The sequence below is a fragment of the Culicoides brevitarsis genome, chromosome 2, assembly GCF_036172545.1.
Source record: "Culicoides brevitarsis isolate CSIRO-B50_1 chromosome 2, AGI_CSIRO_Cbre_v1, whole genome shotgun sequence".
NCBI lineage: Eukaryota > Metazoa > Arthropoda > Insecta > Diptera > Ceratopogonidae > Culicoides > Culicoides brevitarsis.
Window position 1 is genome coordinate 7,968,924 of NC_087086.1, and position 23,256 is coordinate 7,992,179.

At 26.4% G+C, this 23,256-nt stretch overlaps 2 protein-coding genes across 2 annotated transcripts; both read left to right on the top strand.

Annotated features, from left to right (window-relative positions):
- Positions 1-444: 444 nt before the first annotated feature.
- Positions 445-1,954, top strand: LOC134832109 (zinc finger protein OZF-like). Its single transcript, XM_063846009.1, has one exon. It carries the CDS (start codon positions 533-535, stop codon positions 1,925-1,927), a length of 1,395 nt encoding a protein of 464 aa, XP_063702079.1. The 5' UTR covers positions 445-532; the 3' UTR covers positions 1,928-1,954.
- Positions 1,955-11,420: 9,466 nt separating this feature from the next.
- LOC134828432 (protein yellow) lies at positions 11,421-18,757 on the top strand. Its single transcript, XM_063841410.1, has 3 exons — positions 11,421-11,694; positions 16,299-16,748; positions 17,206-18,757. The coding sequence occupies exons 1-3, from the start codon at positions 11,421-11,423 to the stop codon at positions 18,324-18,326; spliced, it is 1,845 nt and encodes a 614-aa protein (XP_063697480.1). The 3' UTR covers positions 18,327-18,757.
- Positions 18,758-23,256: the final 4,499 nt, after the last annotated feature.

Sequence of the window (23,256 nt, forward strand, 5' to 3'; positions counted from 1 at the left end):
TTTTTATTTTTCGAAAATTTGAGAAAAATTATTTTATTATAATAATTATAATTAATATTTAATTATTTTTTTTTTAAATTTTTTATTAATTTTATTTTTTTACCTTAAAATTTTAAATGAGAAAAGAGAATTATTCTTATTTATTAATTTTATTTTTTTTATACCTATTTCAATTTTTCCAAAATTTGAGAAGAATTAATTTTTTTTTAACTATTTTTTATTAATTTTAATTTTTTTAACTTAGAATTTGAAATAAAAAAATATTCTAAAAAAATTAATTTTTGAAAAAATTAAATAAAAATTTAAAAAAACTAAATTAATTTTTAAAAATATTTTTAACAATTTTATAATTTTAACGAAAAATAAATAAAATGAGATTCAAATTTTTTTCATTTTCAACACATTTCACTCCTTTTGACACTCACAAAAAATGTAAATAAACAACAAAAGAGTGAAGACTTTAAAAAAATTTTAATTTTCTATCATAAAATCACTCAAAAAAATCAAAAATTTATGAATTAAACCCCAAAAAATGACGATACAGGACGTCAACGTGTTCCTGGACATTGATTTCCTCACAAAACAAGTTCGAGAAGCCCGAATTGTTGAAAAACCTGTTGGACTTTCAAAGATTTTTGTGGATTTCGGAGAAAACTTAGTCGGCAAATGCTCTTCTTGTACCAACAACTTCCAAATTTGCATTTACGGAACCCCAAATTCTCCTGTGACGACTGAATTTGATGAGATTTTGGAACCAACTATCGTTAAAATTGAAGAAAATGACACTTTTAAGCTATTTTTCGATGAATCTCAGGAAGAAAGTGTTCCAACAAAAAATCAGGAGACCTTGGAAGAGCCAGAAAATAAAAATTGGGAATGTAAATTTTGTGGAAAAGGCTTGAAAAACGTTCAAGGACTTGCGATGCACGAGAAATTTTGTAAAATTAACAGAAATCGGCAGGAAAAAAAGAGTTCAAAGGGAAATGCGGTTGAAAAAAAGGCAGAAAATGTCGAAATTAAGGAAAAAACTGATGAATTAAAGGAAAAAGACACGATTTCGAAACGGAAATTCGCTTGTAAATACTGCCAACGAGTCTTCAAGCGATTTAGTATCGCGCGCCGGCACGAACAAACCCTTCACGAGCGTCAGATAAATTTCACTTGCGAGACTTGTGGTTGGGGAACGTGGTGCGAACGTGAATTAGAGTTGCACAAAATAAAAGTTCACACGGGAAATCCTCGTCCTTTCATCTGCGACATTTGTACGACGCGAAATACGTTTCCCTCGAAAGCCACCGTCGTTTATCACATGCGAGTGCATCACATCAAAGACGCGAAATTCAAGTGCGACACTTGCCGAAAGCGATTTACGTGCAAAACGCATCTCGGGCAACACATTCAAACGGTTCATTCGAGTTTGCGGCCATTTCCGTGCCCCGATTGCGGAAAACTCTTCAAACAACAGTCCGACGTGAAAATTCATCGGTACAAAATTCACGTGCCCAAAGAGCGAAAACCCCAAATTATGTGCAATGTGTGCGATTTTGTGACGCACGACAAACACAGCTTTGCGCGCCACAAATTGCTTCATCTCGACGACGCCGAAAAACCCTTTCATTGTAAATTTTGCGGCAAAGGATTTCCCTCGAAGTCAAATCAGGAGCGACATGAAAAGACGCATCTCGATATTAGGCCGTTCACGTGTTCGTTTTGCGAGAAGGCTTTTCGCACGAAGGAAGATCTGAAAATTCACGTGAGACATCACACGGGCGAGAAACCGTACGAATGCGAGGTTTGTGGGCAGCGGTATGGAGATCGGGGATGTTATCGATCGCATTTGATTGGGCATGAGAAGCAAATGGGAATTACATTGGATAAAAGTGTCAAGAAATTTTTGAATAAACCGAAGGTCGTTGATGATTTGTGAAAGTTAAAATTGAATTTTTATTTTTTTAAATTTTGCTAAAGGAAAAAATAAAATAAATTTAATGTTTTTATAAAAAATAATTAATTTTGATTCCTTTTTAAATCAATTTCTCCTTTTAAAAAAATTTCATAATATTTTTCTTTATATTTTAAATTAACTTTTAAAATTAAACTTCTCATAAAATTATCTTTAAAATCTTAATTTAGATTTTTTTTTGAAAAAAAAAATTATTCGTACCTATATTTTCATGGAAAATTAAATTTATTTTTTTTATTTATTTAATTAATTAATTCTTTAATTGAATAAAAAATATTTTTTTAAATATTAATAAATTTTTTTCTTCGTTGAAAATAATAAGGTAATTTAATTGTTTTTAAGAAGAATACTTAATTTTGTAAAATAGCAAAAAAAAAATAAATTACATTTTTTCCTTAAATTAATTAATAAATAAATATAAAATTAATTAATTATTTTTTTAATTTAATTTTTATTAAAATATTTATTTTCTGAATTCTTCAATTTTTTTTTATTTTATTTTTTTTTTAATTAAAAGAGGAGAAATTTTAAGTTGAATTTTAATAAATAAAAAATTTAAGATTTTTTATCTTTTATTTTAAAAATATTATTTTTAATTAATTTTGCTTTTTAATTAATAAAATCAATTATTTTTTTATTTTATTTAAAATTTTATATTTTTCAATTAAAAATTATAAAATTTATTTTCTTAATAGATTTTATAGGAAATAAGTTTTCGAGCTTAAACATGACCTTTTTTCAATATTTTTTTTTTCAAATAATTGATTTAAAAAAATTAAAAAAAAATTTAATTTTCTTCAGTTCAGTAAATCATTTATTTTAGTATTTATGAATTTTAAAAAATTTTATTTTTGAAAAAAAAAGTCAAACAAACTCAATTAAAATGTTCAATTAACAGTTTTTCTTCGTGTCAACCCCCTTTTCACTTTTTTTTTTCATTTTTCACCTAAACTAAAGCCTGAATGTGCATTAACCCAATGCCCTTATTTCCCTTGACAAAAAAGCAATTTTCATTATTAAACAACAAGATTCTCGTCGAACAACTGTATAAACTGTGAAACACAATCGAGTCAAGGAGTCAAGCAAATATGACCTGAAAACCGAAATTTCTACTGAATGAAAAGGAAAACGCGTGTCTGTGCAGCCTAGAAACATTGAAAAATGCCAACCTAGATTGTTGCCATTTCAGCTATTTTTCTGTTTGGTTCACGTGATAAATTGAACGAAAAGCGAGACATTGTATGCGAAATGTGTGTTATCGTAATAAATAATAATAATTTCAATTTTTCGCGCTTTTCAATTGATTGATGATGAAAACAGCGATAACTCGGTTAAATTGTTCAAACAATAACAAGCCAGCTACAATGAAGCACATTGAATGAAAAGAATTTTTTGTTGTTTTAATTTTTGTACCATTTTGTGATCATCTGAAAAATATTTTTTTGATGCAAAAAAATATGATTTTTGATAAGAAAAAAATTTTTGGATAAAATTTTATTACATATAAATTTAAAAAAATATTAAATAAATTTTAAATTTAATGTACCTAAATATTTTTTTTTAATAAAATTTATTTATTTAATTTTTAAATAAATTTTTTAAATTAAAATTAGAATTTATTTAAATTAATTAAATTATTAATTTTTTTATTTTAATTAATTAATAATTATTTTTAATTTAAATTCATTTATTTTTATATTTTATTTTAATTATTTTATTTTTGTAAAATATGGGTAGTATTTTTTAATTATTTTTTTTTTTACATTTTTATTTAATTTAAAAAATTTTTTAATTTTTTTTAAAATTAATTTAATTAAAAAAAATAATTTAATTTTTAATTTTTTATTATTATTTAATTTAATTTAATTTATTATTTAATTTTTTATTTATTTATATACCTACCTATTTAAATTTTTCGAAAATAATTTTAAATTGTGTCTCATCGAAAATTTTTTTTTTTTCAAAAATCTATTCGTTTGACGTTAACTTTCAATTTGATAAAAAATTTGCCAATCAATTTTGAAAAAATTGATTTTTCCTTTTTTTTGTTGTTCCGAATAAAAAATGCCTTTTTTTAAATAAAAATCTCCACAAGACACAAAAGTTTTTCAGTAAATCAATGTTCAATTTATTTCCTTGTCTCTTTGGCTCACATACAAAGTCATATAAATTCCTCGTTTGGCCAATTTATTTTTTTTTTCATGACCAATAACGTACAAAAATGCGACAAAATTAAAAGTTATTGCATTTTCGACACAAAATTGTAGTTCTCTAGACGACGACGAAAAATTGTTCAGTAGTTACACATTATTTAATAATTATTTCAGGTCAATTACCTTATTTTCATTGGTTACCTATAAATAAATAAAATTTTCGAAAAACCGCAAAGGGACGTGTTATTTTAAAATTTTTTTACTCCAAAAAATGAGGAAAAAACAAGAGCGCTCGCCAAAAAATTATTATTCAATTGATTCTCGATTTGATTCAATACAAAAAAAAAATAAATAATTCCGATAATCGGTAATAATTAGCTTGACCATTGCTCACATTAATCGGTGAATGGCATAATGGGATTAACAATTCAATCTGTAGGTGCCAAAAAAAAAGGGATTTTAATTTTAAATTTTTTTCACACGATATTATTTTTATAAAAATTTGCTATTTTTAGCGCAGAATTAATTTTTTAACACAGAGACAGGTATTTCGGTCATTAATTTCATGTATGAGAGTCAATTGCTTGCCATTCCGACATGAAATTTATGAAGCACAAAAATTAATTTAAATACAATGAATGATAATTTTGCCGTCGTGCCACGTTGTAAGTTCTATTTTTCGTAGGATTCGAGCCAAAAAAATATTCATTTTTACCAAATGAGACAAAATTCTTTCTTTCCTTACAAAATGTGAGCAAATGTGAGCGGCATGTTGCAAAAAAAATACGAGTTGAAAAGTTGTGTCATTGTCCTTTAATGATAACATAAAGTCTATTGTTAAGTGTCTGTTGCGATATTTGTATGTGAAATTAAATAGAATAATAATAATGTTCAAATAATGACAATGAATGGAAACATTGAAGATAAGTGTGCTTTTAAAGTAATGAGAGACAGTTGGATTTTATAAAAATTTTTTAATTTTTTATTTAAATGATTTTTTAAATTTTTTTTTTAATTTATTTATTATTTAAAAAAAATAATTATTTATTTTAATTTTTTTTTCAAATTAATTTTAATTTTTAATTAATTATTTTTTTAAAATTTTCTAAAAAAAATCTAATTATTTTTTTTTTATTTTTTAAAATTAATTTAGTTTTTAATCATTTATATAAATTTTTTATACCTAATTTAATTTTTTTGTTCTAAATTATTTTCATTTAAAAATATGTAAAAATTCATAAAAATACTTTTAAAATTGGATAAATTAATTTTGATAATTTTTAAAGAATTTCATTCAATCAAAGTTTAAATTAAAAATATTAATAAATTATATAAATTAATTTTTTTTAAATATTTTTTTTATTTTTTAATTAATTAATTTTTTAAAATATTCTAAAAAAAATCTAATTATTTTTTTTTATTTTTTAAAAAATTCTTAAAAAATCTAATCATTTTTTATTATTTAAAAATTTATAATTTAAATTGGATAAATTTATTTTTTTTTTTAATTTTGATGAGTATTAAAGAATTTCATTAAATTAAAAAAATTAATAAATTATTTAAAAAATATACAAATAAATAAAATTAAAAAAAAATATTAAATTATAATTTTTGTTAATTTAAATATTTTTTATGTTTGAACAAAAAAAATAATATAATAAAATAAGTTATTTTTGTTTTTAATTCAATTTTTATTTTTCTAATTGATATTTTTAATTCATTTAATTTAATTTTTTTTTCAAGAATTTTTAAAAAATTTATAAAGTTTAGAAAATTTCTTAAAAAGCTTCAAAACTACAAAATTTCAAGAATTTAGTAATCCAATGCATCTCCCTAACATTAAATAATAGAACAGAAGCCGTTCATTCTCATACATTCAGAACACACAGTTTATTTAAGAATTATATGAATTTATGTCTCTTCTTCTTTTATGTTCCGATTTCTGCGAAAAAACAGAATCATTAAAATTTTGCTCAACGAAATATTTTAAATTTAAAGGAAGCATCTTCAAAATTTCTGTGTTATTTAATAGTAGTCAAGAACATGAGAACAAAGAAACGCAAAAAATAATCAGACTCCATAAATTTTGATTGGAATTTTAACCTATAATTTGAAACATCCCGTTTTATGCGTTTTTTATTGACCTTGAGAAAAAATCCGTTAAAAATCGTCTTTGGAGAGTAACTTTTGACATTTGTAACTGTGACTCACCATTACGGTCTCTCGAGATTATTTTATTGGAATGCAAGTATTGGCATGTCATTAATCACGCACTCTATTACAAGAACGATCATCGTTGCAGTTACCGTTCATTAGCATATTATCATAATCACATTCATTAAAGCCAATAATGACTAATTTAATGCATATTTATGCATTGTCGTAACTACTTGCGGATCGATTCAAACAATAATTTTTCGAACAATTGTCTTGCAAATCGTGACAGTATCTAATGAAAAATGTATGGAACGTTTCTGGAGCAAAAAGGCAAAAAAAAAACATGTGCGAAGAAGACGAAAATTGAACGAATGATTTATTTTATTTCATTAAATTTGTCATCGAATTGCAAAAGTTCTTCTTGGAAATTAGTTTTATATGAAGAAAAATTTTGTGAATTTATCTTTTCTGTTCTACTTTTGAGATTTTTAGGTGCTTTTTATTGAATTTTGAAATTATTTTAAAAATTAAAAGAAATTTTAATATTTAATTTAATTAATTTTTTAATTTATTAAAAAAATAGTTTTAATTAAAAAAAATAATTTAATAAATTCAATAAAAAAATTAATAAAAAATAAAAAAAAAATTAAAATAATTTAAAAAAAAATTAATTTAATTTAAAAAAAAAATATTTAATTTAAATTTTTTTTTTATTTAAAAAAAAAAATAATTTTAATTTTTCTAAAAAAAAAAATAATTTAATAAATTCAATAAAAAATTTAATAAAAAATAAATAAAAAAAATTAAAATAATTTTTTTTCAATTATGTACTTTTTTATTGTTTTTTTGAAAAGTTTAAAATTTAATATAAATTTAAAAAAAAAATTAATTAATTAATTAAAGAAACTTTCCCGAAATAATTTTTTTTTAATTAAAAAAATATTTATTTGATATTTTATTTTTTTTCTTTGATAAATTTGAATTTTAAAAGTTTATATCAAGAAAAAAATGCGACCCAGTTTAAACTTTTGATTGAAATCAGCGAATGAGTCAACTTTTTCTTATGAATTTCTGATGACGCAGCCATCAACAAGGAGAAACAGGTAGACAAAACAAACTGAATTTACAAAGGAAAATCCCGACTATCATTAAATTACACACTTTTTACCTCTATGCATTTTCCCTATTTCTCATCGTTGAAACATAAGAAGACTATTCACCACATTTTCTCATTTTTTTGATGATAAGTGCCTATCGTTTGCCTTTGCTTTTCATATTTCATTTATATTGTGCAATATTATTTCCTTTTTAGTCAAGACAAACTTTTTTTTCCTTCTCAAATACGATTTCTCAAAAATTCAGTGCCTGTCTTAAGAATTTTTTTAAAATTTTATGTGAAAAATTTTTATTCGCTATTTCTGCCTCTGTATAAAAAAAATATTATATCATCCCATTCGCTCGCATTCAAATAAAATTTTTGTAGTTTTGTGTCAGTGAAGCAAGGTACGTCAAAAAACAAACTTTTTTTTCATTTGTTTTCTGTTATAAATGTTTTTCTTTCTCTATTTCGGAATACTATCTACCATGATAAAAAAAAATTATTCCGCCTGTCTTCATTTTTCTTTCAAACGCTCGCAGACTGAAGTGCAATATAATTTTTTCCCTTGTTTGAAAAATTTATGTACATCGTCGTAGTAGAAATTGTTTGTTATTTCACATCATCTCGGGTCTCTTTTGGCGTTCCAGACTTGCGAAAGTTGTACATAAAATAATAATAAATAAGAACGATGTTCCTTTTTTATATATTTTTTTGGTTTTCGCATGAAAATGGGACTTCCAATGAGTAAAAGTTATGTACCTCGGGACTGCGACACACGCAAAAAGAGACATAAAGCTGTGAAAATGATTTAATGATGAAGAGGAAAACATGCATGAAATTGTGCTGCCAGGGAATGGGGGTCAATTTGAATAAGAGGGTGCCTGAATTTTAAAAAAAGACGACAAACACAACCCTTCTCAATAATTTCATGTTCAACAGTAATTTTTAAGGAAACGACGTGTGTGTGAAGATGAGTTATGGAAAAATTCACACCTCTGAACTCTCCTTTCCGTTTAGCTCAATAACAAATTGTCGAAGCAGAAAGAAAGCTATGTGATAGTTTCCATTGAATCAGCATACTGAGAGTCGTTTTGAACGGAGCAAAAATTATATCAACGTTAATAGGAACAACAACAATTGCACAATCGAACATGTGCCACTCATGCTTTTAGATAGTCGAGTGTTGTATATTTTAAGTGGCGTACATAAGGTAGACGACACATAGACAAGAATATAAATAAATAGTGTTAAACGAGAATGTTATATAGCTCCCCTTTTTCGAGTCTGGTTATGTAGCGAGTCATTATAAAACTGAAACATATGTACGAATTTGGTCGGTATTTGGAGGATTGTGTCACGAGAGATGTTTGTCTTATAGACCTCAGAGGATTTCAATTGTGTGATTTTGAAGCAAAGTTTTTGTTAGTATGTCCATCTTTCGATGATGTGAATCAATTGATGTAGGTCCATTTATTCGTTCAGTTTTCGCTTTTGATTTAATGCCTAAAGTAATGAGAGACAGTTAGATTTTTGTAATAAAAAAAAAATATTTTTTTTTAATTTTTTTTTATAATTTTTTAAAATTTGAAATTAGTTTAAATTATTTTTAATCAATTATTTTTTTAAAAATTTCAAAAAAATAATAATAATTAAATTAAATAAAAATTAATGTGAAAAAAATAAAAAAAGTAATGATATTTACTTTTATTTTTTTCACATTAATTTTAATTTTTTAATTAATTAATTTTTTAAAAAATTCTAAAGAAAAATCTTTTTTTTTTCAATAATTTTTAATTTTTTAATCAATTATTTTTTTAAAAAATTCTAAAAAATATCTAATTATTTTATTTTATTTTTTTAAATAAATTTAAATTGTAAAACTTAAAACAAAATTATGTGTTTGAATTTAGTTTTTGATCATTTATAGAATTTTTTGTAATTTTTATAATATTTTTTAAATACTTTTAAATTGGATAAAACTATTTATTTTCATTTTGACAAGTTTTAAAGAATTTCATTAAAATAAAAAAATTAATAAATTATTTAAAAAATATACAAATAAATAGAAATTTAAAAAAATATATTAAATTATAATTTTTGTTAATTTAAATATTTTTTATTTAAAAAAAAATAATTTAATAACAAAAAGTTATTTTTATTTTTAATTCAATTTTAATTTTTCTAATTAATATTTTTAATTAATTTAATTTAAATTTTTTTCAAGAATTTTTTAAAAATTTATAAAGTTCAGAAAAATATCTTAAAAAGCTTTAAAACTACAAAATTATTTTCGAAAAGGTAAATTAAAAGAAGTTTTTGAGCGTTTACCAAGGTTTAAGCAAAAATGTCTTAAATCGTTAATATGTTTTGCCATCCAACGAGCCTAAAAGATTCCTTGTTTCTTTGCCTTAACGAATTAAATAATTAATGATCATTTATCCTTATCTTGTTCATATTGATAACACTTTTTTCCATATTTCTTTAAAAATTTTTTGGTTGAAGAAATTAACGTAGTTAATTTATTTAAGCTTTTGTTCAAATAGGATTATAAATTCAAAATTTCTTCTGTAAAACGTCACTCCAATTACGTTTTTCTTCGAATTTGTGAGCTTCTGTAATTTTTAATAGGTCTTAAATTGGATAAAGTAGGATTATAGCTTCTCAAAAATTCTTTTGTAAACTTCAAACTCTAAAGTTGACTCCTAAAAATAATAAAAAAAAAAATTTAACTCAAAAAAAGCTTAAATTTTCTTACCTTCCGCTCGCTCGTTACCCATCCATCCAACTGCTATGCCACAATTCCCTGTACTTTTAAGTGGCTGCACCAACAACGCAACACTACTTGATACTCACCTAACACTCACACAAGCTCACGAAACACATCTAACTGAAGAGCAGAGCATAATATGATACAAAAATTCATTCGTATACTACTCGACACTATAAACACTCACTATAAAGGTACTTACGGGCATATATGTACTGTACAGCGGCAAACGCAACATCGACAGACAGACACATAATAATAAAATTGGTTGTCGGTGATTCAAGTTTTTATTATCATCATTGCTATTATTTCAATTTCCACTTCCATCGACGATTCTCGCACACAACTTCAGTCGAGTTGAAGCACTCAAAGTGAATGGATCGTTTTTTATTATAAAACGTCGTGGCTTTTGACTCTAAATAAGAAGCACAAAAAATTTTTTTAATAAAAGATTTTTTATAAAATAATAAATTTAAAAAAAAAATTGCCTTCCCGAGCAACGAGCAATATTAAAAAAAGGAAAAAAACTAAAATTCATAATCAACTAAAAAATAAATAAATAATAAAAAAATATCTTAGTTACCAATTTATCGTACCATTTTATAAAACTTTAAAAATATAAAGAAGTAGTAAAAAAATAATTTTAAGGCTTTTTATAAAAAAAATAATAAATAAGTAATAATAATAAGTATTGAAGCTTCAGTAGTGTGTCCATATTAAATATAAATGTGTGTGTTTTATATAATATTAAATACTCTCTAAACATTCATAAAATATTTAAAGAGTGAACAATTTCGAATTCATATCAACACAACGAAATAAATAAATAAAAAAAGTGACTCACCTCAAAAATTGCCGCAAGCGAATTTTTTTAATTGTACTTGAATTGAAAACAAATAGAGAAGTGCTAAAAAATAAAAATAAAAAAAAACTGAGATAATATTTTCGAAAAATCAGAAAGACATCGGCGATGGTACAAGCGATTTGATTAAAAAAAATTTTCGCATTGTTTTTTGTGCCATATTTTGAACAATAAAAAAAATCCGTTAAGTAATAAAAATAAAAATCATTCAAATTCAAACCATAAAAGGTGCATTACCCGCAAAAATTGTTATTTTTGGGTTAGTGAAAAAAATTAAACAAAAGTATAGAAGGTGTTAAATAATTACCTTGAGAAAAATAAACAGATCGTGATTTAATTAAACAAATAAGGACGAACAATTAATATTCAGTGAAGGGTACTTACCATAACTTTTCCTTCCTGTTCCTCCTACAAACAAGATGACATCCAAACTACTTTTGAGTATTTTTGCGACAATTCTCATCATCGCGAGCGTTTCCTGCAACGATAATCTCCAGATCGCCTACCAATGGAAACAGCTCGACTTTGAGTTCCGTAATGAGCAAGATCGTCACGAGGCAATGGATAACGGGACTTTTATCCCAGCGAACATTATCCCTATGGGACTTGAAGTTTATCAAAATCGTCTCTTCATGACGATGCCCCGATGGAAAAATGGCGTTCCCGCTACTTTGGCGTATATTGATCTAAACGGTAAGATTGCATTTGAATATTCTTAACTGAATTTCATGGACATTAAACACACGAATTCAGGTAAAATAACAAGTGAAACGGACAGGAAGAGTGTTTTGCGAGATTGACGAGTCATTGTTTAATTTGTAAAACGAAAAGAAAAAAAAAATCTCACGGTAATGTGATTTTCTCACGTTTTTCTTGCGTTTATTAGCCATTAATGGATAATGAATAAATAAAAACATGATGTTGTGACAAGAGATTTTAATCGGATTTTGGTAATTAGCGACAAATAGCGAAACATTTTTGGACATAATCTTTAAGTTTGTCTTAAAAAGTGACAAATTTCAAAGATTTAAAACGAAACAAGAAATAATTAAAAGCAAGTTCTTGCTCAATTTTAAAATATTTCACAAATCCATTCACCATAAATTCTAAAAGCTATTAAACTATGTGCAAGAACAAACCCCGGAATGCCACATTTGCCACACCTAACTTGTACCTTTTATTATATCGCTTTGTCATCGCATTCATTTATGCAGCAGACATGCACCATGCTCTGAGCATGAATTCATTAATTTCTGAATTTATTTTCAGAGTAAATGCATAAAATGAGCAAATTTTTAATGAGACATAAGCTTGTCCGCCGGATATTTTATGAGCTCGAACTTTTGACAATAAATCTGTACAAAAGTTTAAGAAGAATTTATTTTCTTTCACCCTAAACTAACAAGTCTAAACTCGTATTTAATGCAAAACACGAAAGATAGATGATAACTAAACTAGAATTTGCGAACATTTACGGTGCACGAGTACGTTGGTCGTCTAATGACCCAAATATGCAACTACCTGTGATCTGTCGAGCAAAATGTTGTTATTATTTTATTATTTGTGCAATATTGCGTGCATATGTTGCTGTAGCGTTGATGTAGGTACTTAAAATTAATTATCATATTGAAACATTGAGAATTATGGCTTGTGTTAAACGATTAGTTGATACCGTAAATTGGTTGAGAGAAAGGGAGATAAACGTTTAGAAGCGTTTTATTTATTCAAATCGATTGTCTGCGTCCTTGTTCGATGTAGGTTTCAGTTTGTGCTATGGCTTAGTCACTCGTGCTTCCGAGTTTTTTGACCTATTAGGCTGTTTTCGGTATCATTGAGCATGATATTTGAAAATTTGTTTAGAAGATTCGTTTATAGAATCTTTTTTCAAGCAGATTGTCGATTTAAAAAGTTTACAAAAGCTCATATAGCTAAAAGATCTCGTTAAGTGAAATCAGATTCATCTGAAGTCATAACCTCAAAAAGTAGAACTCTTCAGATAAGTCGATAAAGTAGGATAAGATTATCTTTTTTCAAAAGTTTAAAAGTTTTTTTCATCTGAAAGTTTAAATTGAGTCAGTTTGGGTTCATTTTAAGTTTGAATCTATTGGCATATTTCGATCTAATAGATTCAAACTTAAAATGAACCCAAATTGACACGTTTTAAACTTTTGAAATCCACAATCTGCTTGAAAAAAGATAATCTTACCCTTCTTTATCGACTTATATGAAGAGATCTACTTTTTGAGGTTATGACTTCAGATGGATCAAATTTCACTTAACGAGATCGTTTAGCTATATGAGCTTTTGAAATAGTTGTATATTGTTCGATTTATTTATTTATCGTATGAAATTTTTTGAAAATGAAATATACATTATACTGATGGAGCTATGTTTGATAGCCAGTCTATCGCATCTTGGTTAAGTTCATGTATTACTCGCAAATCTCCATTGAATTTTATCATCGTGCAATCTTGTAAAATGTGACTCATAGTTTGCAGTGATCCACATTCACAATTTGGCGAGTCTCTTTGTGACCATTTATGTAAGAAGTAATTACACCTTCCGCAGTCAGTACGGAATCGATTTGCTTTCAAGATGATGTTGAAGCTTCAAAGACTCTTTACTCGATTTATAAGCTTGATTTTCAAACTGTTGGTAGATGATACTTTAGTTTAGATGAAGTTACTCGAATGATCTATATTCTTCTTATATCTTTCAATATCATTCTTGAATTAATTCAACTATATTGGAAGAAGTTTATAAGGATTAAAAAAAGGTTACTTACCTAATGAACGAACTCCATAAGATCCATTGAAATATCTCCAAAAATCAGTCTAGACCAAAAGTGCTCCAATTACTCATGTTTAACGAAATCCATCACAAGATCACATCTTCAATCTAAAGTCCCAAATTTCTTAAAACTCCTTATCAATTAATCACACGAGTTTCCTTCTTTACAAAAATTGCCACACGCAACCAAAAAATCAAAGGTAAATCGCCATTTCGTTATCTTTATCTGATGCCGGAGTTCAGTCAACTTTTTCTCTTCACTTTCGTTATACATATTTTTACATACTTAAACAAAAATACATTCGATGGTATAAATTACCGTCAGACACAAAAAATCTTAAAGCCACGAACGGATGGAACAATAATAGCTAAAATAAAATAAAAATTTGTAATAGACGAAAAAACAGGTTATGAAGAAAATAAAAACTTACTCTGGGTACAATCAGTCTCGTGTTATTAATCTCATTATTAATTTTGATAATCATCATCGTGAACCGGGCGTCAACAATTTTTACACATAAATTTCGCCTCGACAATAAAAAATTGATCACGTGTAAAAAAGTATGTTGCAACGCTATGGATTTAACACCAACAACTTTTTTTTTATTAACAATGAAAATAATAAAAAAAATACTCGGTTGATGATGTTCTTTTGTTCGAGTATGTCAGGTGTACGTTAAGCAATAATGACATATAAAAAAATATATTTTAATGTTGAATGAATAAACAAATTAAGTTTACGTGAATCAGACACTGTGGTGAATTTTTTGTTTGTTTCAAGTTTTTTTTTGTATGATTTATTTTTTGTTGTTATTATATTTAGTTTCATATGTAAATGTTGGAGTATTTTGAGGGATATGAAATGAGAGAAATTTTATGTTCGAGCTTTTGTGGGCGCGTTTTGTCACGATTTGTATTTAATCAGACAGACAAGATCCCTAAAAATATTTTTTTTCTTAAAATTTAACTTTTTTTTTATTTATGTTAAACTTGCCAAGAGGTTTTTAAAAACTTTTTAATAAAAATTAAAAAAAAAACATAAACAAATTTTAAACCACGTGACCTACCTAAGTTCATAATTTCAATTCAGATCCTTTTGAACTTTCAAAATTTTTGCCTGATGAGCATTTTAAATATTATCTCGTTACACATTTTAAAAATTTATCCAGTTGACATTTTAAACTCCCGCCAAATCTTAATTTAAAAAAATTTTAATCACGTGACCTACCTTAGTTCAAATTTTGAATTAAGATCCTTTTAAACTTTCAATATTTTTACCCCATAACACATTTTAAAAATCTGTCATTTTAAAAATTTGCCCAGATTACATTTTACTTTCCCGCCAAATAAAAATTTAAAAAATTTCAACCACGTGACCTTCACATATCATTTTTTCGCATAATCCCATATTTTTTCTTCGAAATGCGGTAAAAATTCGTACCCTTCGATCTTTCCAATCCCGCAACGAACCGAAGAAAAATTAGTTTTATGCGAAATTTTTAATTAGCAACAGCTGTTGAACGCAGTACTTTGTCACACAACTCATTCATGTGCTGTAAAGCGATTAAACTGTTCAAGGTTTTTTCTCTCTCCATTCTGTGTGTGAATAATTCACATTTCATTTCTTACAAGTACGCTTAGACCTTTTAAAAAAAAGATTGTTAGCACGCACAAATGCAACATGATCAATTAAGTCGCGCGTTATGTAAGAAAAGTCACGAGAACTTGGCAGAGATCGATTAGAATGGTCAGAGATTTATCTCGGGCACGAGAGTTCTGAATAAATTAAGGTAGACAGGTTCTGCTCAAGCAGGGCATCCTTGAAATGTCAAGTTTGATTAGCGCAAAACTTCCGATTCGTTTTTGCAATTAAATCATAATTTGTGAATTTTTTTTTAATTCAGATTATTTCCGGAAAAAATCTCATTCCTGCATAAAATTATTTATTAAAAAAATTTTTTTTTTTTGCTCAACATGAAATAATTTAATTTGTTTTTGTTTCATGTCAGTTTTAAATGAAAACAAAAAATAAATTTAATTCAGTGCAAGTTGCATGTGACTCATGCAAAAAAATATTTTAGGGAACAAAAAAAAAAAAAAATAAAAACCAGTTAATTGGTTAGGAAAGTCCAGAATTTGTCATGTGATGCTGTCATTGCAAGATGCGCGTCATTTTTCTCAATTTTTGTATTAAAAAATGTTCCCTCTCAAAATGTCTCAATTTCACCAACACAAATAAATTTTTGCAAAAAAAGAGACACTTTCAGACCCTATTTTAAAATTTATCATACCTGACATGAATAAATATACAGGAATTTGGTTAGTTACTCATACTAACACCCTCATAGGTCACTCTCAAAAAAATTGAGGTAGGGGAAAAAATTTTACCGGCAAAATTTGAGTGACTTTGCACTCACAAAAATTCTCATTCTCTCGTGAACTGTCAAAATGTTAAGACGTAAATTTTGTGTAAATAAAATGTAATTTTTTGAAAATGGCTCGATAAGGCTCTGAAATGAAGACAAATATAAAATGTGAAGCAAAAGCAAGTGTCGAAACGAAAGTTACGCGAATTAAAAAGACTTTTGCGACAAAAAGACGCAAAAATCGCAAGAAAAATGCGTTTCAAGAACAAAGGAACAGCCATGTTGGAACTTCTGAGAATAAAAGTCGTGAGATTCCGACAAATGTGAATTTGTGGCAGAACGCTTATACGAATGCCATGCGTTGGCAGTGTGAACAACAAGTGCGTTTCTGGAAAAATATCGCCGAGAAATATAAGAAAGAAAATGAAGAATTGAAGCGTCAATTGGCAGAACGTAAAGAGAATGAAGAAAAAAGTGAGGAATGTGAAGTCGAGGCTGATACGGTAGATGAGCAATTTATATCGTTCCTTGAGATAACAGCAAAGCATCGAATGGAGCGATATAGCCAGCGGGTTCTTGAGGAGCGTGATAGTGAATGATATTTGAGTTTTTTTAGATTTCCAAGAAATTCAGAGGTAGATAGAAAAACTTACCTGACTGACCTTTTTTTTATAAAACACATAACCCGATATCAGCATTTCATCGAAAAAAAAATGGCATGAGATTTTTTGATGGTTTTGTATTAGTTAGGCCTCAAGTAGTCCAAAAAACCTAAATTTAAAATTCTACAACGAACCAAAGTTTTTCTATGCATTTTTAGTGAGATCGGGTATGTCAAAGAGGTACTTGAATATACCCAAATGCACTGAAAAATGTCTAAAATCCGTTTGGTTCGTTGTAGAATTTTAAATTTAGGTTTTTTGGACTAATTTAGGCCTAAATAATGCAAAACCATCAAAAAATCTCATGCCATTTTTTTTTCGATGAAATGCTGATATCGGGTGATGTGAAAAGATTCAAGTTTTTAATTTTTTTTTTCATTTTTCAGATACGACAACTCAATCTCCGAAATTGAAGCCATACCCAAGCTGGAGTGCTCATATGTACGAACCCCGTGAATTAGTCTCTCCTTTCCGTATTCGTGCTGATCAATGCGGCAGGTTATGGGTCATCGATTCGGGATTCAACAACATTTTATCAGAAGAGGATCGTGTCGCTGTACGACATCCCTCTTTAGTTGTTTATGATCTCCATAACGATAATTTGTTACGTCGTTATGAATTCCCCATGGATCAAGTTAAAAATGATTCTTTATTTGCCAATATTGCTGTTGAAGATGACGATTGCGATGATGCATATGCCTACGTTACCGACATCTTCAATCCCGCTTTATTGGTTTACAGCTGGAAACAACAAACCTCATGGCGCGTCACTCATCATTACTTCCATCCCGATCCATTAGCTGGCAATTACAGCATCGGCAACATTTCTTTCCATTGGGATGATGGGTTATTTGGTATTGCATTGTCCAAACCACAAGCTGATGGATTCCCAACGTTGTATTTCCATCCATTGAGTTCAACCAATGAGTTTAGTGTTTCGACACGTGTCTTGAGAAATCAGTCTGCCGCGACAAACCAACAAGAAATCTTCAATGAGTTTAAAATTCTCGGAACTCGTGGACCCAATGGGCAATCTGCTGTTTCGTTCCTCGATAAAATCACGGGAGTTTTGTTCTATACGTTGCCGAACTTGAATGCGATCGCTTGTTGGCGCACAAATTCCAAAACTAAAACGTACACGATCAAGAGTCAAGGACGCGTTTACATGTCGCCCGTTGACATGAGTTTCCCGAATGACATCAAAGTCGATGATCAGGATCGTTTATGGGTTTTATCCAATAAGTTACATATCTTCATGTATTCTGAATTGAATCCAAATGATGTGAATTTCCGTATTTTGACCGCTACGGTGAAAGATGCCATTGAACATACAGCGTGCGATACAAAAACCAAACCTTTGACAGAGATTATCGATCGTTTGGGCGGGATTTTGAGACCGAGCACAACAGCGCCCCCAACTGTACAAGGAACTGCAAGCGCCATTCAGTTATCTGTCGTTTTGACAATTGTCTCAATTGTTACGTCATTTTCGTTTTTCGCTCATTAAGGTGCCATTATCAATTTAATTTGGAGAGTGGATTAAAATACTTAACTCAACTTGAGAGTTAATTTCTTTTCGTGTTAATCGTTTGAATGATAACTGCAGTAACCATCGATAAATAATGAACATCGAATTCTTCGAACCTGCTTTGGTTACATATAACTTGTAACTTGTAGATTAACCACTCAGAATAATACAATAAAACGACGTCTTTTTGAAGCACTTCACTTAAAGATAAAACAATTTATAACTTTAGTTAGCAGTCACAAACGACACCTTTCTGAATTCTGAATTAAATAAAAGACAACTTTTAACTTACAAAAATTATTTCCCAACTTTTTTGAACAAATAATTTTTTTTATTAAAATTGATAACTTTGTTAAAATAATAACTTGAGCTTAAATTAAAAATTAATTAAGAATTTAAAAAATAACTTTGTATCAAAAAGACAAATAACTTGAGTTAAAAATTAAAACAACTCTATTCTGAATTCTGAATTTAATAACAAAACAACAATTAACTTACAAAAATTATTTCCTAACTTTTTTGCACAATTTGATATAAATTAAAAATAAATAACTTTCTGTAAAAACATATAACTTAAAAATGTAATAACTTAAATTTAAAAATAACTAACACTATTCTGAATTCTTTATAATATTTAATCTCTCTATCACTTTTAATTATAAAAAAAATTAAAAAATATTTTCAATGATTTTAGGATAAGTAATAGAAGTCCTATTAAAGATAACTTTTGTTATAGTTTTAATAAGTTAAAAAGTTAAGTTATGAATAAGTTATGTGATTATTTTAAATATAAATTGTATTATAAATAAAACTTATAAAATTATATTAAACATTAAACTATTTAAAAATTTTATTTGAAAAAAAAAATTTGGTAAGTATTGCTAATTAATTTTTTTTTTGTCAAGAAAAGGAAAATTCTTTAAAAATCTTATTTTTTTAAATTTTAGTTTTATGAAAATTAAAAATATAATTAAATTTAAAATTAAATATATTAAAATATTAACTAAAAAATAATAATGATGATTTAATAGGTACAGAATTTAAAACAAACTGCTTCACAAATCAAAATGAAAAATTAATTTTTTCTTTCTTGCGTTTATTTTCTTATTTAAACTTCATAATTAAATTTAAAAAATTTAGTTCATTAAATAAACTACCGTAATGTAAATAATTATAATGGAAAAAAATTATCCGAAAAAACTTTCGAATTTATTACGAAATTTCAAATTTTTTCAATATTTTTAACAAAATTTTTGAAAATGAATTATTTTAATGAATTTATTAATTAATTTTTTTGATTTTATGAAAAATAATTTAAAAATTTTCTAAATAATTGCTCTAAAAATTCAAAAATTAATGGAAAAATTAACAAATTATTTTTAACAATTAAAAAAATTATCTTAAAATTTTATGTTTTATTAATTATTAATATTTTTTGAGTTTGTAAAGAATGTTTTTTCTATAAGATTTATCTACATTACGGTAATTAATTTTAATAATTTTTTTAAATTAAAAATTAATTTTAATAATTTTTTAATAATAATTCTAAAAATTAATTATTAAAAATTAAAAAGAAAAAAATAAATTTCTAAAGATTTTTTAAAATTTTTGAAAGATATAAGTTTCAAATTGTTCAATTCATTCAAATTGAATAAAATTCAATACAAAAAGTTTTCACAAAATTGCTTCAAATAATAAATTATTATTTTTTTTTGCTTTTAAAATCAATTTTAATTTTTTGAAGCCGTTTCTCGCATATTTTATAAAAAGAATTTAATAAAAATTTTTGAAATTTACATTCGCTGATATCGAAAAAATTGAAAATTTTTTAAAAAATAAAATAAATTTTAAAATAGTAAAAATAATGAATTTTTAAATTAATGAAGCTTCAAAAATAAAAAATTCAAGTAGAGAATATTTTATCAAATAATTGTTAAATATTTATTTATATAAATTAATTTACATCAATTTTAAAAAATATTTTTTTTAGCAAATTTGCAAATCTTTCACCCAATCCGTATCACAAATATTCAACAAATAACATTTCAACGTCTCCGGAAATATCAACTTCAATATCCTATTAATGAAATCCTTTGGATTCGACACAACTTCCCCCATTTTCGTCCTTATCGCATCGCGACACAATCTCTTCAACGTAATTCCTTTCGCATTATCTCCTCTCTGAAATCTCGGCATCATTTTACAAATCAAATTATACGGCAAAAAAACTTGAAATTCATCAAACGCCTCATGATTGTAACTTTCCTGCAGCAAAACCGCCGAATGATATTCTTTGATCACAAACGGCATCAAAATCTGAAAAGTTGTGCGAAAAATATGCGGCGTATCGTTTGGATTGCAAACAGTGAAGCAACAAAAAATCAAGTCAAATAACTTGGGTTCCGTTTCTGGATCGAGCAAATAATAGATGAAATGGAATAAAAGTTTGGCATTCGGGACTTCGACAAAATTCGCGAGAAAAATTTCAAAATCTGGCGGATGTTGGTACAGAAATTCTTCTTTAAGTAACGAATCGAAACGAATTTTGAGCAATTCTCGTGAAGTTTCGACAGCTAAAGACATACTTTCCGGGGTTTCTCTCATAATTAGCTCCAATATGACCCCTATGATGCTGGCTTCGATGTTAAGATGGCGGAAAATTTGGCAGTAAAATTGATCGTAGCGAGCTATTTCGTCATGTAAGAAGGCACAGACTATATGAGAATGGCTCGAAGCTGCTTCCAACTTTTGAATTAACGAATATTTGCTGTTAAATTTTTCGCAGTAGAAATTTTTGATGAAAAATTCGCTAATTATTGAATTGCCTTTACGACAACTGAGTATCAAGGGTTTGAGAATTTCAAAAACTGAGTAATATCCGCTCCCTTTTGTCGGATCCTCGGAATATGTGTGAGGAAGTAAATATTCAACAATTTCTAATTTCCGAGAATCATCAAATTCCATCCCGAAAACCAACGTCAAAGCATCAAATTCGACATAATTCAAGAGTTTTGCGTCAATTTTCCCGATTTCAACTAAAATTTTGATCATCTCGAGATTTCCGCTTCTCACCGCGTAATGCAAGGGACTTTCTCGATCCAAATCTACGACATTCGGGATTGTGTTGAAGCGAAAAAGTTCCTTTACGATATCAGTTCGTCCTTGTTCAACGGCTTTATGGAGCACAGAAACTTCTTCGTTATTGCGGATTGACATGTATTGAGCCGGGTCGTCACTTGCTTCCAACAAAAGTGTCACAATTTCCACAGGAACGCGTCGAGGATAGCAACAACACAGAAATAATGGAGTCCATCCCTCGAAAGTGCGACAATTGAGATCAAAAGCATCTTTGTAGCGCAAAACTGCTTTGACCATTTCCACGGAACAACTTCTCACGGCATGATGAATTGCGCCGAAATTGTGATTGTCGCGGATGTCGATGATACTTTTGCGTCCTTTGGAGTCCCATTTTTGCATAAGACTCTCGAAACGAGATACTTCTCCGTTGAGACATGCTTCCAGAAGGGTTCCGGAACGCTCTGAACTCATAATTCGAGGGTTTTATATTTTTTTTTGTTTTATTTTTTTTTTACAGATGGAGCAGAAAAGAGTTTTGTAATCAATGTTGATAAGAACAGATGATTTTTGTTTACATTTTTTTATTATCCAGAATCGGTTTCGGTTTCAGGAGTTGTATTCGGCGAAAAATTCCATTTTCAACCGTTTCAGTTGATTTTTTGAATTTGAAATAACTGAAAATTCGTTAAAATAAAAATAAATATTTTTGATGCTTTGTGTTTTTTACAAAAAGATGCCGTAAGTAGTATATTTTTTTAGATTTTTTTTATTCAAAATTTTTAAAATATTTTTTTTATTTAATTTTTTAAATTAATTAATTTATTATTTAATAATTTTTTAAATATATTTTTTTATGAATTTTTTTTTATTAAAAAAAAAATAATTCAATTTTCTTAAAATTTTTATTTATTTTTTAATAATTTTATTTTTTTTTAAATTTTTAGGATTTATAGGACTTGAAGATAAAAAAAAACTTCAAACTTCGTTTTTTCGCATTTTTTATTAAAACTTGTAAAAAAAAGTTAACAATTTTCGTATATTTTAAGCGTCATCACTTGCCATTCTCGTTATAACCCTTCCTTTGATTATTTAAAATTTCGCTAATTTCTTTGACAATCTCTTGATTTAGCTTGCCAATCCTTCGGTGTTTGTTGATTTTTTCGAACGAATAAATATCACAAGTTGTCGTTTTGATGCCTATAAATGCATGGTCCTTCAAAAGATCGGGACTGTGATTGAAGTATCTCTCGAAGTAGCTTTCGAAGTATCCTTTGTTTTTGCTGTAAGTAAAAAATTTATTAAACTAAATTTAATTATTTTATTTTAATTTAATTAATTAAAAATTTTAAAGTAAAAAAAATTAATAAAAATTAAATTATAAATAAAATTTCACATTTTTCATGAAATTATTAAATTTTAAACTAATTTTTTTTTAAATCAAATTAAATAAATTTAATTAATTATTTTAATTAATAATAATTAATTTTAATAATTATTTTTTTTTTGAAAATTTCAATTTTAGAATAATTTTAACATTTTTTATTAATACCTAATATTTTTTTTATTTTATCTAAAATTTTAATTAAATTTATTTAAATAATTTATTAACTTAATTTTTTTAATAAAAAATTTCACTAAAATTCACAAAATTAAAAAAGTTTAATACGAAATTAATTTTTTCTTTGTTTTAAGTTAAAACAATGAATAAAATTCAAAGTTTATAATTATTTTTATTAAATAAAAATTAAATTTCACTTATTTTTAACAAAATTTTTAAAAAAAAATAATTAATTTTTTCTTTGTTTAAAGTTAAAATAATTTAAATAAAAAA

Excerpts from the sequence above, each read along its gene's own strand:
- LOC134832109 (XM_063846009.1), top strand. The coding sequence starts at position 533 with ATGACGATACAGGACGTCAACGTGTTCCTGGACATTGATTTCCTCACA.
- LOC134828432 (XM_063841410.1), top strand. The coding sequence starts at position 11,421 with ATGACATCCAAACTACTTTTGAGTATTTTTGCGACAATTCTCATCATC. Across the intron at positions 11,695-16,298 it reads GGCGTATATTGATCTAAACG|GCTCTGAAATGAAGACAAAT; the intron begins GTAAGATTGCAT and ends TGGCTCGATAAG. Across the intron at positions 16,749-17,205 it reads GGTTCTTGAGGAGCGTGATA|ATACGACAACTCAATCTCCG; the intron begins GTGAATGATATT and ends TTCATTTTTCAG.